Below are 22,527 nucleotides of genomic sequence, written 5' to 3'. Positions count from 1 at the left end.
CTGCCCCTGGAACTTTCCACTACATGCATCTGATGAAGATGGGTATTCACCACGAAGCACCATGCTCCGATACATTGTTTGTCTATAGTGCCACAGGATTCTTTTCTGTTTTCTTACAGATTCCGACTAACACGGCCACCCCTCTGATTACATTCAAAATTATCTCTCTCGAGGCTTATGTATATCCATACTAGTCTGATAGGTTGAGTGATGAGCTCTGGATTAACAACCCCCCCACACACACATCTATTTTAATAGTTAATGAAATATTTCATTTTTGATCACTTTAAGCACGTTCTTTCATTACATTGTTGCTTTGCTTTCTTCTTTCATTAGGTATTGCTCAGGGATATTGAATTCAAATGTTCAGCGCTCTCTACCTCTTCACGTTGACACTGGGATTCTCCTATCTCAGTACCTCTCGGCAGCTCTTTAACCTTGTGGCTATTAAATGAGTTAAAACATCTTAGAACTGCATATTTGCAGCAAGCCTTTTCTTCACATTCCTTTTCACTTTTGTATTTCCCTTCCCCTTTTGTCACCATATCTCTGGATTGCTGTCCTTTACTGCACCTCTTGTCCAAACAGGAACTTTGATCTCTTTCATCAATAGATTTCCATCTGCCAATTGTGTTTCATTATCTTTAAGTTTTTTGGGTATGGTTGAATTCGCTCAGTAAGAGGTCGGAGACCTTTTAAATATGAATAGATGAGCAGGCAGGAGTATAGAGAGTGCAAGGCATTTATTACATGCCTGAGATCTAAGATGCACAGACTCTCAAGTTATGAACTTTTTCTCTCAAAAATAATGTACCTTCAAAGTAAAGACATGTATGCCCAAGCATTTGTGACATTGCTCTTTTTGGGAGACTTTCACCTCAAACTACTTGCCTGATATTTAATTAAGGGTTTTTGTAGCATAGGTGCTAACAGTGATCTTCCCTGCTGTGACAGGACAACAGGGCTAGATTGTGGCTTTCTGTCCCCAGTCCCGAGCAAAGTGTGGCCAACTTACGGGCCCTCTTAACTGCAGTTAGACTTTACAAAAGTTCCGGGCCGGGGGTGCGCCTGCTGGGACTTCAGCATTGTGGGGAGGGGAGTCATTGGAGCTTCGCCCCTGTGAGTGCACTTGCTGATGCCGCTCATAAAAAGTGCTTAAAGCAGAGGTCTTTCTATGTTAAGAGGCTAAACCAACCCCCGGGAAGCTTTACAAAAATAAGGGGAAGGGCAAAAAAACTGGGTAAGAGGGGGTGGTGTGGACTCAAGCTATTAGACAGGCTTAACCTTTAAATTGTTACCCCCTCCCCCACTCGAAGTAGGGCGCTTCATCTCTGACAAAGTCCCTAACCCCAACACCTGCCGTGGGCAGAAGCTCCGAACCCCTCGCTCCTGCCTCTGGTAGATGGAAAATGATTGAGGGGGGGGGCTCTGGGAATCACCACACTAACTGCTAAAGGCCACGGTTGCACCGTTGGTATATGGTATGTCCATGCTGCCCACAAGGAGATGAGGCGAGGAGATGTGACTCAGTTCATCCCTGGATACCACCATCCCACCATAGTGGAGACTTGCGGTGGGGAGGAATAATTACTTGCTCCTTTGTGGGAAGTAGCTCATTTCTTTCTCCTCCCACTGTGGTGCCTGCCATTTCCTCTGCGCTGGGGAGTTGAAGCATGGGAGGTACAAAGCTAAGGCTATTTCCTTATCTTTTGTCTCCGACTAGTTCGATTGCATTTGTACTGTTTGCTACTTAAAAAAATTATGCCTAAAAAATTCTTACATTTTGTTGCTTGCAGAAAGTACAAATACAATGCATGTTATGAGTTATGTAGAGACAACTCAAGATGGAAGGCATTGCACAGGCAGTCATTAGGGTAGCACCCAGTGTCGGGGAAGTCTATGTTTTTCGGGTGGTTTCTTTAGATTGCCAAAGCAGTCTGCACAAAGGAAGAGTTGACACAGTATTAAGTTTTGAAGCCATGTGATCCGAAGTGAGCAGGTTTGGGCTAAAGGGATTTCCAGGTGGAAAACCCAGAGGCTAAGAGAAGGATGTAGAATAATGTGCTGAAGAGGAGAGGGATTTCAGGAGACTTCAAGAGAGACAGAAGCTCAGCTGCCAATTTATAATAGACCTGTAATATCTTAGCTCATGTCTCTGTAAACATGTCATTTGTGGCCTCTTCTGTTGGAGGAAACAGGACTTGTATATCGTTTGTAAATATTCCAATTACACTAAGAAAAAACCCTGACTTTGACTCACCAATTTCTGCATCAAATGGGAAACTGACCTGGAAGGCCCCAAAATCTGCTTAGCAAAGGGGCAATCTTACAGTGTTACCCTGAGATTTAAGTATCAGGGGATAGTCGTGTTAGTTTGTATCCACAAAAACAACAAGGAGTCTGGTGGCACCTTAAAGAGTAACAGATTTATTTGGGCATAAGCTTTCGTAGGTAAAAAACCCACTTCTTCAGATGCATGAAGTGAAAATAACCTTATGCCCAAATAAATTTGTTAGTCTGTAAGGTGCCACCGGACCCTGAGATTTAGTCACACGAAATCTGTGCACTTCAGAGATAAATTTCATGCAGTGACCTTAACACAATCCTCCTGCATGTGTGTTTTACAAAGAATCTTTAATGCATTCACACAGTGAAAGATCTTGTGATAAAGCACAAGAGGCCAGTTACTGTGAGAACAATATACCTGCAGCCGTACCTCACTGCGATGTACTCTTGTCAGATCTCACTAGCCGGTAAGTGTAGGGCTTGTTTTGTGGCACCTCAAAGAATACTGAAAGTGGTAATGAAGAGAGAGCAGTAGGAGATGTGGAGAGTTTACAGCCCTGCAGCTGTACATTTGTATGACCCCTGCATTCATGACCCCATACCAGGAGTTTGGGTGCAAGGTAAAGGGGCTGGCCTTGGCTGCACTGTACCCCTCTGATGAGGAAAATAGGATGAGAGATGGCTAGAAAAGAAACGTGTATGAGACAAGCTTATAGCTTTTGAGAAGATAAAGAACTAATAATGGGTTAAATATATGGCTATTTTAAATTTAATTTTCTTACTGCTGATTTTTTTTTTAATCGCAGATTATAATAGAACCTAATGTAGCATTCATAGCCTTGGCCAAGTTAGCATGACCTTTAACTAGTGATAATCTGCCCAGTAGCTTTGAAGCATGAAATAGACTTTGTGGGAATTACCTGTTTTCTGCTGTATTTTCAAGAGAAATCAAAGATATTTTAGGTGGCTCACATAGAGATGCCTATAACTGAGGTTGCTTGATGCATCCTATTATAAGCATCTGAAAACGGGATTGTATAACTTTGCCAAACTGTAACTATTTTGGGGCTGAAAATTTTCATGGGATTCTGCCCAAGGCTGAATTGGTTTGGAAAATTTCAGCAAAAGTGGCTTTCTCCTTTCCAAGAATGATGTTAGAGAAAAATATTTGTTTTGTCTATGTTAAAAAAAATTCCATAACTATTTTATTGAGACCCTCGTGCCCTCCCCCATGCTTTGGAGCAGTGGTTTTCAACCAGGGGTGCACGTACCTCTGGGGAGATGCAGTGGTTTTCCAGGGAATACATCAACTCATGTAGATATTGCATAGTTTTACAACAGGCTACATAAAAAGCACTAGTAAAGACAATACAAACTAAAATATCATACAGACAATGATTTATATATATAATACTCTGAAATGTAAGTAAATATTTATATTCCAGTTGATTTATTTTATAATTATATGGTAAAAATGAGAAAGTAAGGAACTTTTCATTAATTGTGTGCTGTGAGACTTCTGTGTTTTTATGTCTGATTTTGTAAGCAGGTGATTTTTAAGTGAGGTGAAACTTGGGGTACAGAAGACAAATCAGACTCCTAAAGGGGGTACAGTAGTCTGGAAAGGTGGAAAGCCACTGCTTTGGAGCATGGCAAAGAAGTGGCCTTTGTTTCAAGAATGTGCTTTTTGCTGTCCCTGTGAAAATGTGCCCAATTTTGACCAAATTATAAACCTCTACAAATCTATTTGCACATGCGTAGTGGAGACTTATTAGAGTTTGGCATCTAAATTCTCTGAAGATTCCATCTACACCAAGCATGCTCCATCCCCTCGTAGCTCCTATGTGCTGACTAGACTGTATATGTATCAACCCCACAGAACAACTGATCATGCTTCATCCTAGGGCTACAGGGGCTGGACCAGAACTTTTCATACAATTGCTTCTCTCAGCAACTAGCCGATGCTGTGGCCCTGAGTGCCAGAATTCAGAGCAGGGAGATAATTCAACCCTTTTGTGTATATGCATTATGTCTTAAATTACATGATCACAAACTATTGCACAAGCATCCTTAATTTCAGTATTTCCTAACTTTTGAGTGCTTGATTTTGTAACTGTAATATTGTATTGTAATATTTGTAACATAGTTTTATTTTTTTTAGTTAGCGGTGAGGGGGATTCACGTATACACACAAACATTGTGTGTGTGTGTTGCAAACCTGTTGTTTCTGCAGAATCCTGTGAAGAGTAAGAAACCATATTTGGAGAGTATCAGAGGGGTAGCCGTGTCAGTCTGAATCTGTAAAAGCAGCAGAGAATCCTGTGGCAGACCGTAAGCACCCAACAGACATTTTGGATCATAGCTTTCGTGGGAAATACCACTTTGTCCGATGAATGTATGGAAATTCCAGGGCGGTATACTATTGCTAGCAAGCTAAGCTAGAGATACGAGGTATTCAATCAGGAGATGAGGCCTGTTCTAGCAGTTGAGGTGTGAATACAAGGTGGGAGAAACTGCGTTCTGTACGTTGGCATAGCCATTCACAGTCTTATCGTTCAATCCTTCAGGACCGAGACTCAAGAGAACTGCTGAAGCTTGCAATTCAATCTGGACATTTGACACCATCAGCTCAGGTTGAACAAGACTGTGCAATGGCTTGCCCAACTACAGAACCAGTTCTCCTCTGGTTTTCACATCTCAACTGCTACGAACAGGCCTCATCCTTCCGCTGCATTGAACTAACCCGTTAGTTCTAGCTTATCTTCGTACGCATCATATATTACCCTCTCGGAATATTCACAAACATTCATCTGATACGAATGGTACACCCACGAAAGCTCATGATCCAAAACGTTCTGCTAGTCTAAGGTGCCACAGGATTCTCTGCTGTTTTTACATTTTGGAGAGTTAAACATATTTGAGACTCTGATATATATTGAAGCAAATAGGGTATTGGCACTCATATGAATTCCATGGGGATGCGTGCACTGTTTACAACATGACTGTAGTAATGCAAAGAGACCAAGGACTAATGTTAGAGCTGATTAGAACCTTCCTTCAGTTTGGGAATCGTTGGTAGTATGAGTTTTTAAAAGCCATCGATTGTCGCTTGCTAAATTCTTACCTGTTCAGACTGGATAAATAGATGCTTTTGAGGCGTTCTGGGATCAACTACTGCGCAAACCTAAAATCTTGTTTTTTAGAATTAAAAAAAGATTATATATGATGAGGAACAGCCTGATACAGTTTGAGTTAGATATAACGGGGCTGCTTGAGAAAACAGTTGCATTTTTTCTACAGTAAACATGGTGCAACTCTCAGGCTCTGCTGGTCCATTAAACGTATCAGAGCTTAGCTTGAAGAACCAATCAACTAGGCTAATTTTCATAAACTGGAAAAAATGTTTATACGTGCATATACATCTATTTCATTTTGTTAATTTTGTATCAGTCACACTTAACCAGATTTAAAGCTCCAAATAGTGTTCAAGACTTACATCATGCAATCACGTGAAGATAGATAATTAAATCTATTTATAGTCGTGTGCAAAGCAAACAGTGCTATATTCATGCAAAAGGTGGCGTGCAAGGACAGAAGTCATTCGTCTAATACTGAAACTTGACTTCCAACTATGCAGAATGGCCGAGCAGGCATTTATAAAAAGATATACAATCTGTACAAAGATAATTGCCCTTCTGAATGAATCTAACTCCAAGACAATGACGTGTCTCTTCACATGCAGCATGATATTATGACTATGCCTTTCTGATGAAAGTATTATTTGTCTCTGGTTCTAATCTTCTGGACTAGATTTATTTCCATGTGAAAGAGTAAATGGCTATGTGTTTTTTTTAATCTGTCTTGATCAACACTAATCAAACCATGCTTCCCTCCCCTCAGCTTTTTGCTTTCAAAGAGAAGTGTAAATTACAAACAGGTCACAAGACCTTATGTACGCGTGGGGCTGATAGTGATTTGACATTTAATAAGTCTGTGCAGTTTACAGTTCACTTAAAATATTGATCTGTAGAATGTATTTCCTTCAGAGATTCATTTAGGATTTTATTGTCTTGCTTTTAATCGAGAGAATATGTTATGTTTTAAAATACCTTCTTCATGTTTCTTTCCTATCTATTATTGACTGCAACTCGAAATCATAAAAAAGATTCATTAAAGGTACGCTATTGAGAATTGACTCACTTGAGAAATTTTGTTGTTAATTAACTAGATCGTGCGATCTCTCTCTCGGATCGAATGCATTCATTAAGTATAGAAATAATAGTACAGTTACTTTTTTTGTGATGGGAATCGTGTGTCGTGTGAAGACCCAAGCATCATCTCCAATAAATTTTTACGCTGAAGTAGGCAAAATCTGCTCGTGTCAGATGCTGATCGAAGCAATATGATTGCAGATTGTGCCAAGTAGTGATTGCCATGTTGGATGAGGAACAATGGTTTTCAGAACACCATCCTCTCCTATTGGAGAAAAGAATGGGTCATATTTCTCAAAAAAGCTAATTTTTTTGCAATGAGAATAAGTCAAGAGAATACGAGAAATGTTGCTTTAACCGCCTGATGCTATCTAGAGACTAGAAGCAAATGGAAGCTCACATCCAAACGAGAGGAGCGCCAATGATGAGGTGAAGAATTAAATCAAGCGACTGAATGAGAAGAAATCAGGTGTGAAAGTAACATAACAGTTTGTATGAAATGTTATTTTTTTCCTGTGATTTCTCTTTTAGACTGTAATGGCCACACTGTTTTTATTTTCTTGCTATTGCAGACATCTAATGAGAATTCCAGTAGTCTTTGTACATTTCACCCCTGTTTACTGAAAAAAGAAAACCCCCAAATTAATGTTTCATATTTGTCAAACCTCATAACTTCGATTAAGATGGCTCAGAAGGAGTAACCAACACAATTCATTATTTGCTACTGGTGCTCCACTGTAGATTGTTGTAATATGCCATGAATGTGTATACCTATGTATTGAATGTAACATTGCTGCTGTTCAAGCTGCCCATTTTTCAGTGAATTGTAGGGACAATATAATTCGTATTAGGAACGTATTCCCACAGACCAAGATGTGCAGACTTCCACCATAGGAGTCTTAAATTCTTTGTCACATTCTTGCATATGCTACAAAAGAAAAAAATGGTTTATTTGAATGCAGTGTACTTGTTGTTGTTTAGTGCTTTTATGGTAATTAATAACACCTTTTTTTTTAGAAATGGTTACTGTGATGAAAATGACCCACCAAATTTAATAGCAGTGTGTAGGGGTTGGTGAGAAAGGGTTTGATGCAATGCCTATTGTAGAAGAGTATTATATGAGGATGCAGGGTGGAGCAGACCTGTTGAGCTCTTCCATAGGAATAAATATGTATATGAGCTGTGACTCTTGCAAGGGTTCACTTGTCATTTTGACATATTTACACTATCAGGCAGAAGGACTCAGCTGAAATTTGCTGTTTCTGCCTTTCCTTGAAGCTGTCCCAGCTACCTTTCAGTATAGTACAGTACAGCATTGTACATTTTCTAGTGTTTGTTTCCAGTTTGGTTTTAGAAGTCCCAAGTGATGGGAGCCACTAAGAGATCCTGGACTGATGCTGGGGAAGAGTGACAAAACCAGACCCTTGAGCGTCTGTGCTGATCCATTTATCTCTTCCCTCCCTCCTCCCACCTCTTTGCACTCATAGAAGCAGAGACAAGAGGACTAAAATCTATGAAAGAGTCTTTATTAGCTTTAGAGATACTATATTTCATGTCATTTGAATTTTCCTCTGGAATGTGGAGGAAAGTGGCATTGTAGAGGAATAAAATGCAGCAATCCAAAGAGGAGAAATGTGGGTGAGAGACCAGATACAGAAGGGAGAAGGTTGGTGTGCCAATATAGACCTTAACTAAGATTGGAAACATGAGGTTAGTTGGATGGAATCAGCCCTCCTTCTGTTCTCTCTCTCACTATAAGTTTGTCTCTGGGTGCAGACGATGGCTAAAAATCTAAGAGTGATATTTTTCAGAAGTGCTCAGCTTGGCTTAAATGCTGGGAGCAGAGTGAGGCCTGTGTTAAGTGCTTATGAAAATCCTACTCTAAAATGTTTATCATTTTCCTATTATTCCATGAGTGTGGGAGGAAGCAGGCCTTGGATTTTATTTCTGATGTGTATTCTTGGCTGAAGCATGAGTATCTCCAGGAGCAGCCACTAGTAATTTCTGAACTGAACTCTCAGGCTTAGTCTACACTATGCGTTTATACCAATTTTAGCAGCGTTAAACCGATTTAACGTTGCACTCGTCCACACAATGAGGCCCTTTATATCGATATAAAGGGCTCTTTAAATCGGTTTCTGTACCCTCCCCGACGAGAGGAGTAGCACTGAAATCGGTATTACCATATTGAATTAGGGTTAGTGTGGCTGCAAATCAACAGTATTGGCCTCTGGGCAGTATCCCACAGTGCACCATTGTGTCTGCTCTGGACAGCCATCTGAACTCGGAGGCACTGGCCATGTAGACAGGAAAAGCCCTGCAAACTTTTGAATTTCATTTCCTGTTTGGCCAGCGTGGAGAGCTCACCATCACAGGTGACTACGCAGAGCTCATTAGCACAGGTAATAATGCAGTCTCCTGAGAATCGAAAGAGAGCTCCAGCATGGACCGCACTGGAGGTACTGGATCTGATCGCTATATGGGGAGAGGATTCTGTGCTAACAGATCTCCGTTCCAAAAGACGAAATGAAAAAATATTTGAAAAAATTTCCAAGGCTATGATGGAGAAAGGCCACACCATAGACTCAGCGCAGTGCAGAGTGAAAGTTAAGGAGCTCAGGAAGAGCCGAATTCACCATGCAGGGCTGCTGGTTACTACTCTTACCTTAAAGCAGAGTAGCTCAGCAGTACTAGTAGCTGATCCCCCCTCCCCCTTCTTTTAATCTGACTGTAATTGATTTAACAATCACGCGGAACCGGTGTCCAATCAATACATCAATCAAAGAATTTAGCTGTGACTTCAGAACAGAGAACACGATCTGACTAAATTCTGTGATTAGAGAGTTTTGTATATGGGTTGGCAATGGTATAGCGGTGGTTCCAATTAAGCTGAGTGAATCAGTTGCGATCAAAACTATCCAATTTGCTTCACTCAGTAAGGTGGAGACCATATGAATAAGCTCTGTGCAACAATTATTCAAAACGAGAACTAAACGATCACACATAGCCAGTGTGTTAAACAGTTTTCATGTAAATAACGAGATGCATGGACACCGAGTCTTAACTTCTCAGAACCAGAAAGAATACAACATCTTGCCACTTTCCAAGGGCAGTAGGAAGTGTGCCCACTAATAAATTTGCAATACTCAGTCTCCTTTGTTCACATGAGCAGTACACTCTCTTACTCAGGTATGTTCTGCATAGACCAGTTGATACTTTGCGCAACTTGACTTATCTTGTGGAGCAACAAGTTCAGCAATCCTTGGAATTTAAGTATCGGTGTTTTTTGTTTGTTTTACTGCACAGATGCAGAGGAGACAACAGTGTGTTAGAAACACATTATAAAGGGCTAGTCCTCTTTATATCTTCTACTTTTGCACCGAGGCAGTACTTCCGTAGCCCATTTTAGGAGTCTAAGTTTTTAGCTGGAGGAATGTGGGCGGGGGGGGCAAGGGGGCCTGGAGTCACAGGCTTTCAAGAAATTATCTTGACTGGTAATGACTATATATAGAAATCGAACAGTCTCTTACAAATTTGAACTCAGTAGATTATATACAATCCGCCCATTATATTATAAAGTGGCCTAATTACTCTAACACATTTCTTGAAATGCAGTCCAGTTTTTAGATAGAGGATATGATCCATGAAGAGGTATACCAGTTTAAGATTTATATCCAAGGAGCAGTCAATATGTTAATTACATGGAGGGAGGTCTAATTTAGTAGCTCTAAACTCGTGGTGAGAATGAGGAAAGAATCAACCCTATAAGGTTTTGGAATATAGTGGAATTGGTTGCCCTGAACCTTACTATTGTCCCTTGTCCCCTAGGGAAATTTGAAAGAAAGTTTTTATGTAATTGGGCGACCCATTCAGTTCTCACCTGGGAAAATGAGATTAAGGGATTTGCGGGAATAATTGTTTGTTTTAACAAGGACAATGGGTGGGGAGGGGCAAAATCTGCGCTCTCTCCACAAAGGAAAAATAGTGGGTATGCTATATAAAATATATTGCTTGGGGGGACGTGAACCCCAGAGAGTGGAAAACTCTATCTGTATTTGAATTTACAAGTGAACAGAAAACACCCAACAAATGTAATAAGCAAGTGGCTATATATAAATACTGGTCGAAGAGATTTTTACTACAAGATTCGCTTAAATAAGAATTCCTGTTGAGTTCTGGGTTAGTCATTACTACGACAGTAAGCTTATTAGCATTGCTGTCTACTACAAACACTGTGTGAATGCGCAGAATTCCGGGAGATCAATCAAGATTAATTATCACAGCACACTGATGCACATGTAAAAAGCATATACTACATCCATCTCCTTGCAACCTATGTATATTATTAGTTGACTAACTTTTTGGATTGCTACTATCATCAAGTGAACACATGGATCATTGGATAGTGAATCAGACAGGTCAAGATTGCCCAGTAATTCAGATCAGTTCAGGTGATGGGATTCTTCTTAAGATGATAGTGGCATGCTTGAGAATGAATCGGTAAGAGGTGGGCCGGTGACACTGCACACCAACATCTCGGCGTGCACTCTAGTCAGGGCATTGTGGAGAGCGGAGATCATATAGGGACAGAACGGTGCGTGAGGGTGTAGCCATAAAGACTAAATTAAACTAGTCCAACATATTGGCTGTGGAAGAGGGGGAGCAAAATGGAGGCCTTCAAGGAAGTAGTCTGAGACTGCGTTCAGAATAGACAGTGGAAGAGATTAGCCACGATGTGTTGTGGATATAGGCGGGGATTGCCGGTTGAGTGCAATCGCAGGATGGTCAAGTTGGGGATGTCATAATGAGGCTCACTATAGTGCACATTCGGTGAGATCCACAGGAACCTGAACAAGGTTACCTTCTTACTCCAACTAGTAGGACCGGGGAAGCACGAGGCTTTCAAAAGTGTTAAGTATAACATATCTGGATATGGGGGACATATGGTCAAATATTGAGGAGAACAAGGAGCAACATGCACTCGCTTACGGCAGTAGGCAGATGAATGGTATTGTCACAGTAACACAGGGAGGGAGGGAGAGGTTTTTTGAAGTAACAGATCGGAGGTCAGTTTTGCCCACATTGTGGTTTAATGTAGTGACACATTCAGAAGGTGTCCGAAGACAGGCTGAGATGTGGGCTAGGTTGGAAGGAGCTGATTAAAAGTGGAAAGAAAACTCTGAAACCTCAGCACATCAGGTCAGCCTGGTCCTCGTGAGTCCAAAGAGATGTGAAAGAGGGAGATAGTTAGTCAATGGGAAGAGCCTGTGGAAACCCTGCGGATGTAAAAAAGTCTAACGAAGAGGGACACCTAGTGGAGATAGGCCAAGGAAAGAGGAGATTAGAGGGGGTACAGAACACAAACGCGCAGAGGACACGAATAGTCACCCAATGCTGGAGGCAACGTGTACAGATTGGACATGCCCCCGACTGGAACGATAAGGCAGGCAGGAGAGCGAGTTTTTGATAAGCCATAAGTGCTAGAGGGCGGATCGAGGTGCTCGAGTCTGAGACAGAACTTCAGCCGGCCAGAATAGGAGGTTCGATAGAAATCCTCTGGTTGTGAGAGTAATTCAGTTAACGTCGTCTGGAGGGCTAAGTGTGCAATTGCTTATTAGAAAGCAGCCGAATCTGGTCTGTAAGGCCCCACCCTAGTTTTATGTTTGTTCAATAGGTTCAGTCGCTGAGGACTTTGCAGAATTATAGCGGAATGGAGAAGATATCGTTGGATTGTAGCTCCGTGGACAATAAAGTGTGATCGCCCTCTCGGAGCGTGATGTGAATGAAGACTGCACACGACCCATTACTGTTTCTTAGCTGTCCTCTATAAGGGAAAAGCAAGAGCGGACGTCCTCAGCTTGGAGGAGTGTGTGTGTCGCTGGCGAGCAAGAGTGATCGAAGAGGCTACGACCAGCATTCTATTTCATGTTAAGTGCTATGACTCAGGAGGAAAGGGTAGTTTTGGAGAAGGGAAAGAGGCAGGAATTAAATAGGAGACGCATAGTCCTATCTTGTTGTAAACTACAGTCTATTAGTACCCAGTATTACTAACCTATAATACAGTAATTTTGCAAAATAAAAAATTATGTGAATAATGATAGAAACTATCTTGACTCACGTGGCGGATCTGTCGAACACTCAAGTCTAGTGCAAGCGGTGCCGCCTATTTTCTCAGAGCTTACAGGCACAATATGGGTGTCAGCGGTGACATCACTTTCAAAGTAATTTGCGCCAGAGGATACGCCAATAGATCAATTTATTTACACCACCACTGAGATCACACTTCATATTAAGCATCTTGCAAGATTTAAGACCCACCAGCACGTGGCATTTGTGGAAGTATGTTGTGCTGCATGTAAGCCTCACACAGAACCTCTCATCAGGGACTAATGATTGAGACCTCAAATCAGGGTCTAGCCAAGATCATAGTCAGTGTTATCCCACTCCAGTTGCTGGGGGACAAGAATCTATCACTTGATTAATATCAATGATCGCCTCGCTGCATTTGAGCTCTTGCCCATGCATGTCTCCACCGCACACATTTAGACGAATAGGTTCTATTCCATTTTCCTCTAGTGCATGACGACTGGTATACTAACTATGTTGTTCCATGTGCTGGATGATGAGACATTAACTGGTCTTCTTTTTCGGGCCTGTCACATAGGGTCTCTTCGGACACTTTAGGCAACAGGCATCGATGTGTACCTCGGTCGCTGTCGAGGTCTGGTTCGACTTGCAATATTTAGAGAGGATTTGGTGTGATACGCAGTATCGCAACCATTAGACCTACAAAGATTTACAGGGGGGAATGTCAGTACTTACACTCCTAACAAATGCACAAGCTGATTATATCTAACAGTTGGTGAGGCATCTGGTAAGGAAATTCAAATATGGACAAGGCAAGGGTGAACTGGATCCGGCACTTAGAAACCAGAACACTCTTAACTGGTGAGAGATGAAGTGCGTGGATCAGTCAGTTTATCCAGCCAATTACATGGGCATTCAAGAATTACAGTGGGCAGATCCCTAAACAACTAACTTCATCGTGTCCTTGTTCAATATCCAAACCAAGTACCCTGATACTTATTTTAGCTCATGATTAGGACTTAAACCGCAGAGAGGCTGATGCAACAGTATACAATGGTAAAACATGAGCAGGTATAAAAGAAAATCTTTTAAGAGATTATGTCGAATGTTCCTGGGAAGAAGGACTATAAGTTACTTATCCAGAAATGGTAAGCAACCTTAACATTATCAAATGAAAATACAAAGAAACCTTCACAGCACGTAAGGAAGGTTCACAGTGGAGGAGAGATCTTGTGTAAGTAGATGCATGGAGGCGTGCTTGATATATCCAACCTGGACAGTTGTCTATAGTTAGATGACTAATTAACGGTTAGGCCTTATTATGCAATAGTCGATTTTAAGTAAAAGTCGTACCATGATATCTGTCAAGGTATAACCTGTATTTACCTTCTGAAGAGAACATCGTTGATAGACATGTAACTTATATATCTTCCAGGTTTATTTGGGAGTAGTAGGCATGGTGATATTGTAGAAACTATCACCATGTAATTAGGCGCACCCAGCGAGCGGGTAACTTTCATTCACTTGGGAATCCTAGGAAATGTGGATATACCGACGTGCAAAGCATACTCTTGGAGAGTAGTACTGACTACATCCATCAGCAACCCCGTTCCTGCATTATGGAGAATCGTACAGGCCTTACATTAAATGCTTTGGGGCATGTTATTCTTATGAGACTCTCATTTATCTATTTTTTAATTTAACTGAGTGTCATTTGATGACAATTTTTCTTGAATATTTTTCAATTTTGCCCTTTCTGATGAATCTGAAAATCTGGAACTCAATGTAAATGTAACCCCATTCCTTTTGCTAAGGCAAATCAGATATGTGATGAGGCACATTTGGAACCTGATGCGTAATGAGGAAACAAAACCTTTTTAGCCCCTCATCGCAGCGCCACGAAGAGGAACTACAGAACAGTAATGTTTAAGAAGGGCTCCTTTCTTAGCCGATTTGGGTTCTTAACCTCCTAGTTTGTCATTTAGGCATATTTCTAGTCGGCCCTGTGTAATTGTTAGGCGCGTGGCCATGGTGGGCCTGGCCTTCGCGCGTTGTGGGAAGACCCGAATACGCAGTGCGTGACAACGCTCTGGAAATCGACGCTAGCCTCGGTACATGGACGCACACCACCGAATTAATGTGCTTAGTGTGGCCGCGTGCACTCGACTTTATACAATCTGTTTTACAAAACCAGTTTATGTAAAATCGGAATAATCCCATAGTGTAGACATACCCTCAGATATGGCTCTTAAAGGGTGTCCCCATTTCCTTTCTTATCTGGCGCATATTTTTATTGATTGTGCAATTCAGACACTGAAATTTTCTGACTGGAATGTAATCATTGATTTTAACGGGGGCACATTTTCACAGAGATGTCTCTGGGTTACACTGTTGTGGTACTGGGGTTTTGCTTGTCTAAACAAAGGCTCTTAATATCCAAAACTATTTTGTACTTTAATGACAAATTGTGCAGGGCAGGAAACCTCGGCAGTTCTGAAGGTTGAGTCACACATTTAAGCAGGTAATTGCATGTTTCAATTATTTAGTTGTATGCAGGGTTTTTGTAGCCATGTTAGGCCCAGGATATTTGAGAGATAAGGTAGGTGAGGTAATATCTTTTATTGGACCAACTTCTGTGATTAGAGAAACAAGCTTTCCACTTTACACAGAGCTCTTATTCAGGTCTGGGAGAGGTACTTGGAGTGTCACAGTTAAATACAAGGTGGAACTGATTGTTTAGGATAAGTAGTTAACACATATTTCAAGGGATTATTCAAGGTGAAGTGACCCTTTAACAGCCCTTCAGTCAGAAGAGGGGGAGAAGCAGCTGGGGGTGGCAGGTTGGAGTTGTTAGTGGGTTATAGATTGTTGTAATATGCCATACATCCAGTGTCCCTATTCCATCCATCTTTGTTAGTGTCTAACAAAGTTATGAATTTAAGCTCCCAGAGTTGTCTTTTGAAGTTGTGTAGATTTCCTTTGAGAATAAGAACTGAGAAGTCGGATAGCGAGTGATTGTTTTGTGAAAAGTGTTCACCACAGGTGATAGGGTATTTTTGACTTCTGTCATTTTCCTGTGTGAGCTCACTGGAGAGGGTAGTGGTTGTCTGGTTTCACGCACGTAATTATTATGGAGGCATTTACTGCACTAGATGAGATACACTTTCCTTGAATGGTCCCTTGAAAGATATGTTAACTATTTATGTTAAACAATCTGTTCCACTTTGTATTTAGCTGTGACACTCTTGGGTGTTTCCCAAACCAGAAGAAGTGCTGTGGTGGCTAGAAAGCTTTTCTCTCTGACCAACACAAGTTGGTCCAATAAAAGATAATACCACATCCACCTTGTCAACCTGTTAAGTTGTCATTCAAATCTTAATTGAACAGTTGCTCTCTAAGTCAGTTTTTAAGTTTTTCTACCTTTTAACAAGTGTACAAGGAGCATCAGATATATTCCACTACATCTACCAGGATTCTGGTTTTAGAAAGATTGGCCCTGATTCTGAATGGAACCTAAAAGAACAGACCCCTGCATCTCTTCCAGGTTCCAGTGATTTCAATGGGCTCTGCACTGAAATCTGTGCAGTGGTCCATGCCAGTGGATTCCATTGCTATTCCAGGACCACAAAGGGGCACAAGCAGAGAATTTTTTTCTTTTTTTGTGCCATTACATCTAGCCAAAAGTTTGTGTGTGTACTTAAATCTATAACTAATTTGGATGGAAAAGTAAGGTATCATTTGTTCATTTTCACGCAACAAATTACTGTGAGAAAGTTTTTGTTTCTTTTGACATTTGAATTGTAAGCTTTGGAGATGTCTTTACATTGCTAATAAGGCACAAGCGAAAACCAAGCGTCTTTATTTTTCAGAAACATGAATACCAGAGTTACGTATCTGACTAATGAACAGGAAGGGAGTTGTGTACTGCTGATGATCTCCCTGTCGCATACATCTATTTCAAGTTTTACCCCAAACAACAGATTTATTCAAAATGCGTATTAATATTTTATTATGTATTATGGCTAGCTTGTATCTAGATCAGGGGTCCTCAAACTTCATTGCATCGTGACTCCCTTCTGACAACTAAAATTACTACAGAACCCCAGGAATGGAGACCGAAGCCTGAGCTTGCTGCCCTAGGTTGGGGGGCCCGAAGCCCCACTGCCCCAGGTGAGAGAGTCAAAGCAGAAGCCCAAGGGCGTCAGCCTCACCCAGGGGGCATATAACCTAAGCCCTGCTGCCCAGGGCTGACACCCTTGGGCTTTATCTTCAGCCCCAGGTGATGGGGCTCAGGCTTCAGCTCCAGGCCCCAACAAGCCTAACACCAGCTCTGGCGACCCTATTAAAATAGGTTGTGACCCACTTTGTGGTCCTGACCCACAGTTTGAGAACCCTTGATCCAGATGCACCCCTTGCCAATGATCACACAGTCTATATTGTCCTTTTTTAGGAGCTACAATATTTTAGTTTAGCTTAAAATATATATTTTTTGTAATGGAGTTTGGAGTTATCATTCTTTTGTCTGCTCCCTTGATTTTTGTGCATCAACATATGGTAGCTTTGGAACCACTTACCTTTCCACATTCAGCTTTAAAGGTTCGATCCTACTCCCTCTGAAGCCAGTGGCAAATCTCCCAGGGAGTTCAGTGACATAGGATTAAGAGATACAGGCAACATTCACTTTTTGCCAAGTTTTCACAGAATAAATAAACCTACTGTTGTGTGTGAAGAGTAGAAGTGTTGATTTGAGGAATTTGAAAAGGATTAAAAACAACGGTTGCAAAGCCCTAAGTCCTTCCTCTTGCCAGCATAGGAGGAAAACAAAGATATCAGTTTTGTGGGTTTTGTGTTTGTTTTTTTAATCTTGGATGGCACACAGGTACTATTTTGATACTATAGTGATGGATATCTTGCCATTATTAGAACCTGGATTCACAGACTGAACATTTGCGAGATTGTACTCTCTCTACTGGCTGATGAATGGTACTGTACAACATTTATGGTCTAAGGCTCCAGCCTTGCCCCCCTCTCCCCCCTACCAAAGATTTAAGCATATTCTTGGCTGCACAAAGTACAAGAAGCCCCATTGCAGTTAATGTACATGCTGCTTTATTAGTAAAAACATTTTAAGGATTGCAGTAGAATTTTATAAGGAATTTTAGAGGATACTTCTTCAGTTCCAAAAAGTCTTCATTATGCCTTGGCATTGTGATCTGGGTTATTAGCTGAATATGTTTAACCCTTTATGTTATGGATAGATGAACAAGTTCATCTTCTAGTGCTGGCTTTTCTGTTGAATATTGAAAATATGATTTAATATTAATATTTTATTTCAAAACAGCTGCTCATTTCAGATCATTTAAAGAGGAATGAGTATAGTATGCATTGAATACATGTGAGCTTGTTGTAATCATTATTCTCAGTAATATTGGTACTTTTAAAAATATATTAAATACTGGTAATCATTTGGGCTTGTGTGTTTTTGTTTTTGTTTTTTGTCCTCTTCCAGTCTGCTATAGAATACAGATCTCTTCTGGAAAAAATTCACAAACTTGAGCAGAACCACATGAAGAGGTTCCTTTTGGTGAGGCAGGAGGAGTACTTCGCAAAGGCTTATCGACAGCTGGCTATTTTCCAGAGAACAGAGCTCCATAATGTCTTTTTTATACAGATAAAAAATGCCATTTTCAAGGGAGAATTGAAGTTAGAAGCAGCCAAAGCATTAGTGCAGGATTACTCTAAAATACAGGTAATGACGAATATTCCAGTCTTAACTTCCTCACAGAGAGCCATCACATAGTAATGTTTGTGAAATGTTTCTGTAATTATCTCCACTTGTAGAGCTTTTGATGTTGCACAGTGTGGGCCATTGTCAGAGAAAAACAGAGTTCTCACTCTCTGATTGAGTGCAGCAAAGTCAGATACTTTATTATCTCTAGCAATTGCGTGGAGGAAGAGAGCTAAACAGGTCTCTCTCCAGGTAAACAATTACAGCAAGCATTTATACCTTTTGTTACATACAATAATAAGCAACAGCTGTATTTTGTTTATACATAGGTCATATTGAGATCTTATTTTTCTCACTTCTATTTAGACTATGGTCTGCATTCCATATCTAACACAAGGTTGCAACAACTTCTCACACAGTTCTTCCCCATTTGCTTCACACAATCCTCGCTTCCACAAGTCTCACGTTATTAGGGTTACAACTAGCCTTACTCTTGGTCACAGAGGGGGCTGTTTGCATTGAAATCCCCTTCAAATCCCTGTCAGTACTTGCTCTACTTCCACAGCCATTAATGGTGGTTTGGAATCTTGATGGCTCTCATCAGCCAGGACAATTGACTGTCGATGGCTCTGTTTGCAGGCAGGCCTTCCTGTGAGCCAGCCTGGGAAGAATAAAGGCTTGGCGTCTCACAGGAAATGTGACCATGTCACCAGGTACTGAAATCCATCCTAAACCTGGTGCATTTCCTTTGGGGGGGAGAGGGCTCAGAGAGACAAAAGATTCCTGCCTTGTGCCAAAAATATAGAAGTGGGTGGAACAGAACAAAGGGGGTTGTAATCATGAGAAATCCCCTAGCTACCACCGGAGCTGGAACAAGGGCTGTACCGGGGAAAGGATTGTACCGAGACTAGGAAGGCGTCCAGTCTGTGATAGAAGCTTATTGAAACATCACTGAGGATGAGATTTTATGTGTATTCAGTTTTGTTACTGTATCGGGTTTAGACTTGCATGTTTATTTTATTTTGCTTGGTAATTCACTTTGTTCTGTCTGCTATTACTTGGAACCACTTAAATCCTACTTTCTGTATTTAGTAAAATCACTTTTTACTTATTAATTAACCCAGAGTATGTATTAAAAGCTGGGGGGGCGGCGGCAAACAGCTGTGCATATCTCTCTATCAGTGTTATAGAGGGTGAACAATTTGAGTTTACCCTGTATAAGCTTTACACAAGATAAAACAGATTTATTTGGGGTTTGGACCCCATTGGGAGTTGAGTATCTGAGTGTCAAAGACAGGAACACGTCTTAAGCTGCTTTCAGTCAAACCTACAGCTGTTAGGGGACGTGGTTCAGACCTGGGTCTGGTTTTGCAGCAGGCTAGTTCTGGCTCAAACCAGGCAGGGCACTAAAGTCCCAAGTTGCCAGGGCTGGAAAACAGGGGCAGAAGTAGTCTTGGCACATCAGTTGGCAGCCCCAAGGGGGGTTCTGTCATCCAACCCGTCACAGAGCTTTGCTGTGTTATCACTTTTAAACTGATTGACAATAGAAATAAGATGCAAAACTAGAGCCCCTTAATTTTGAAAATTTAAAGTCTAGACAAAAATTATTAATACATGTACATAACAGTCCCCATTAATGATAGGAGTTGTGCATGTTCACACAGGCAGTCTGTGCGGCTAATTGGGTTTTACATTACAAATCTGAATAAAACTTGACCTGTTTATAAAACTCCTGAATAAAATCTTCAAAGGTGCTTAAGTGACTTAGACCCTAAGATTTAGGATCCTAAGTCACATAGGCACTTTTGGAAATTTCACACTCTATCTTAAAGTGAAAATTGTTGTTGTTTTTGTTTTTTAAGAGCATGGCTCTGCATATGCTTTCTACTGAGCACAGAGCTTACTACCTTTGGGTCCCAGTTCAGCAAGCATGTACCTAGTTTAGGCACATGAGTAGTCCTGCTAAAATCAACGGGACTGGTCGTGCTCTTAAATTTCGGGACGTGCTTCAAGTATCTTGTTGAATCAGGACCCTGAGTAGTCTCATTGACCTCCTTGGACTACTCTGGGTAGTAAGCACTGTGCTCAGTGGCTTGCTGTTCAGGCCTGAAGATCAACACACTGTGTTAGACTGATGCAACTGTAATAACTTGACATAATCATCTAATTTAAAATACTTTTAACTAGCTTGTATGGAAGTTCATTGTTGTTTTTCATTTGTAAAGGCTGTTTAATGTTCTTATAATGCACAAAACTGGTCTAAATAGCACTCTCTGAGATGTTAGTTAAAATGAACATAACTTCTAATTAGACGTATCTGTTCACATTCTTTCCTATAGGAGGACATTGAAGAGCTAATGGATTTTTTGCAGGCTAATAAGAAGTATCATCTGAGTAAAAGATTTGCTTACAGAGAATACCTAATAAATAATATTCGTTTGTGGGATTCCCAAGCCTCTTCTCTCTTGAACACAGGAGCAAGCCAGATAACAAGTCTCATTAACAAGACAGAAAGGTAAATATAATCTCTATTTTAACTATTTCTGGTGTCTCCACTCCTATGTTATGAGTGACATATGGTACTCTTCAAAAATATTTTTTCTTAATAAAGGTTAATGAATAGAATTTAAAAGTTTACTGAGAAGATTTATTATTTTTAAAATAATTCAATAGGATATTTAGTAGTTACCATATTGGTTATCCAGCACCATAGTGTAATATACTGTCTTTGGCCCTGGTCCCACAACACAGAAATATTGCTGTCCCACAGACACAGTTAGAGCCCATTGACTTCAGTGGAGCTCTAAATGGATACATCAGTTTATTTCTGTGCTGCATGTTATAGGATCAGGGTCATTGTGTGTGAGTGACTAATGTTGCCCTCTGGTAGCAGCCCTACTGAGAGAATAAGGTAATTTCCACTAATATTAGTGGCTAGAGAGATTCTTTAGCCCACGTAGTAGACGCATGTGCTTTCGGAGCTTTAGTCAAGGGTTCTAGTCCCAGCCCTTGTGTGTGATCTACATCTGAATTATGTGTTGCTGTGAATGTGTTCAAATAAGGTCTTGGTTATTTTCTTTTCTCCCAGCCTAACTCCATGTCATACAAATACATGTCCAAGCTTCCATGTTTGATGTTAATATGTGATTTGCTTAACTGGATCATTTAGTTTTAGATTGATGCAGCGTCTTATGAGTAGAGTCAAAACTTGCCTCACAAATAAAGTGTTTCGGCCAGTTTCCTTGACTGATGGGAACATGTACAGTTAGACTTATTAACAGACGCCCAGATTCTGCTGCTGGAGGATTATGGCTCCCACTGAAGCCAGCAAGTTTGGGGCTGATTATAGATCCTTTGCTTACTTAGGTAGTGCTCACCGATGTAAGTAGCCCATTTAAATCAATGGGAATACTGTTAATAAGAATTACTGAACAGGGCCCTATGTGCATCAAAATCTAGACCTAGATGAAAAGTCCAACTCCGATTCACTTCTAAATTTAGCATGTAGGGTGAGGAGCTGGATATATGGTCTCAAACTGGCATGCATAAAAGTTTTCCAAAGCAAAGATGGTCTCCACAGTTGACTGAGCTTATAAATAATATAATTGGTATAGATCTTTATTAGCGGACAAGCCACATGCTGCGGGGAATATTAAAAAAATAAATGTTGGCTAAAGTAATAAGTAAAAATGAATTGCAGAAAAATATTTATTTAACTGCTTTGGGGTATTTCTTTTAGATCATATAGTCTCTGGGCTGATTCAGATATTGTATTTGAGGATATCGTAGAAATATCCCTGAAGGTAATATGGAGACATAAAAATGATGAACTGGTGCTGGTGAAATGAGCAGTTAAAATTATGTGACAATATAGAACAGTTTGAGGGAAAACTCTAGCTAGTACCAAGAGAGCTGCAGCATCTGCTAGCCTGGCATGTGGCGAAACAACTGAAGAGTATGCTGGGAAAGTAGAATGTGTCAGTGTTCAGGAAAGCAAATTACTAATTTTTCTGTTGATCCTGTGCCAAAATCTTTCTTTATATATTTTAGACATCTATATTGGAGCTGGTTGTCAGTCATCTGGGTGCCATGAATTACAGAAACAAATAGAAAATAAGTTAATATAATCCAAACTTCTCAGCCAGTAACAGGTCCATATAGACATATTACTATTTGAATTGTTTTCTTTCCTGCGATTATTCTCAATTGAAAGGT

General features: G+C 40.6%; 1 protein-coding gene across 1 annotated transcript in view; it reads left to right on the top strand.

The window, feature by feature from the left end:
* The window catches only part of EVC2 (EvC ciliary complex subunit 2), a 164,538-nt gene that overhangs the window by 74,323 nt on the left and 67,688 nt on the right, over positions 1–22,527 (top strand). The window contains exons 11-12 of the mRNA XM_075066163.1: positions 18,094–18,333; positions 20,652–20,827. Coding sequence (XP_074922264.1) covers positions 18,094–18,333; positions 20,652–20,827 — 416 coding nt within the window. The remainder of the gene's footprint in view (positions 1–18,093; positions 18,334–20,651; positions 20,828–22,527) is intronic.

Source organism: Chelonoidis abingdonii, chromosome 5 (genome assembly GCF_003597395.2).
Source record: "Chelonoidis abingdonii isolate Lonesome George chromosome 5, CheloAbing_2.0, whole genome shotgun sequence".
NCBI classification, from domain to species: Eukaryota; Metazoa; Chordata; order Testudines; family Testudinidae; genus Chelonoidis; species Chelonoidis abingdonii.
This window is presented reverse-complemented; position numbering and strand designations above follow the sequence as displayed.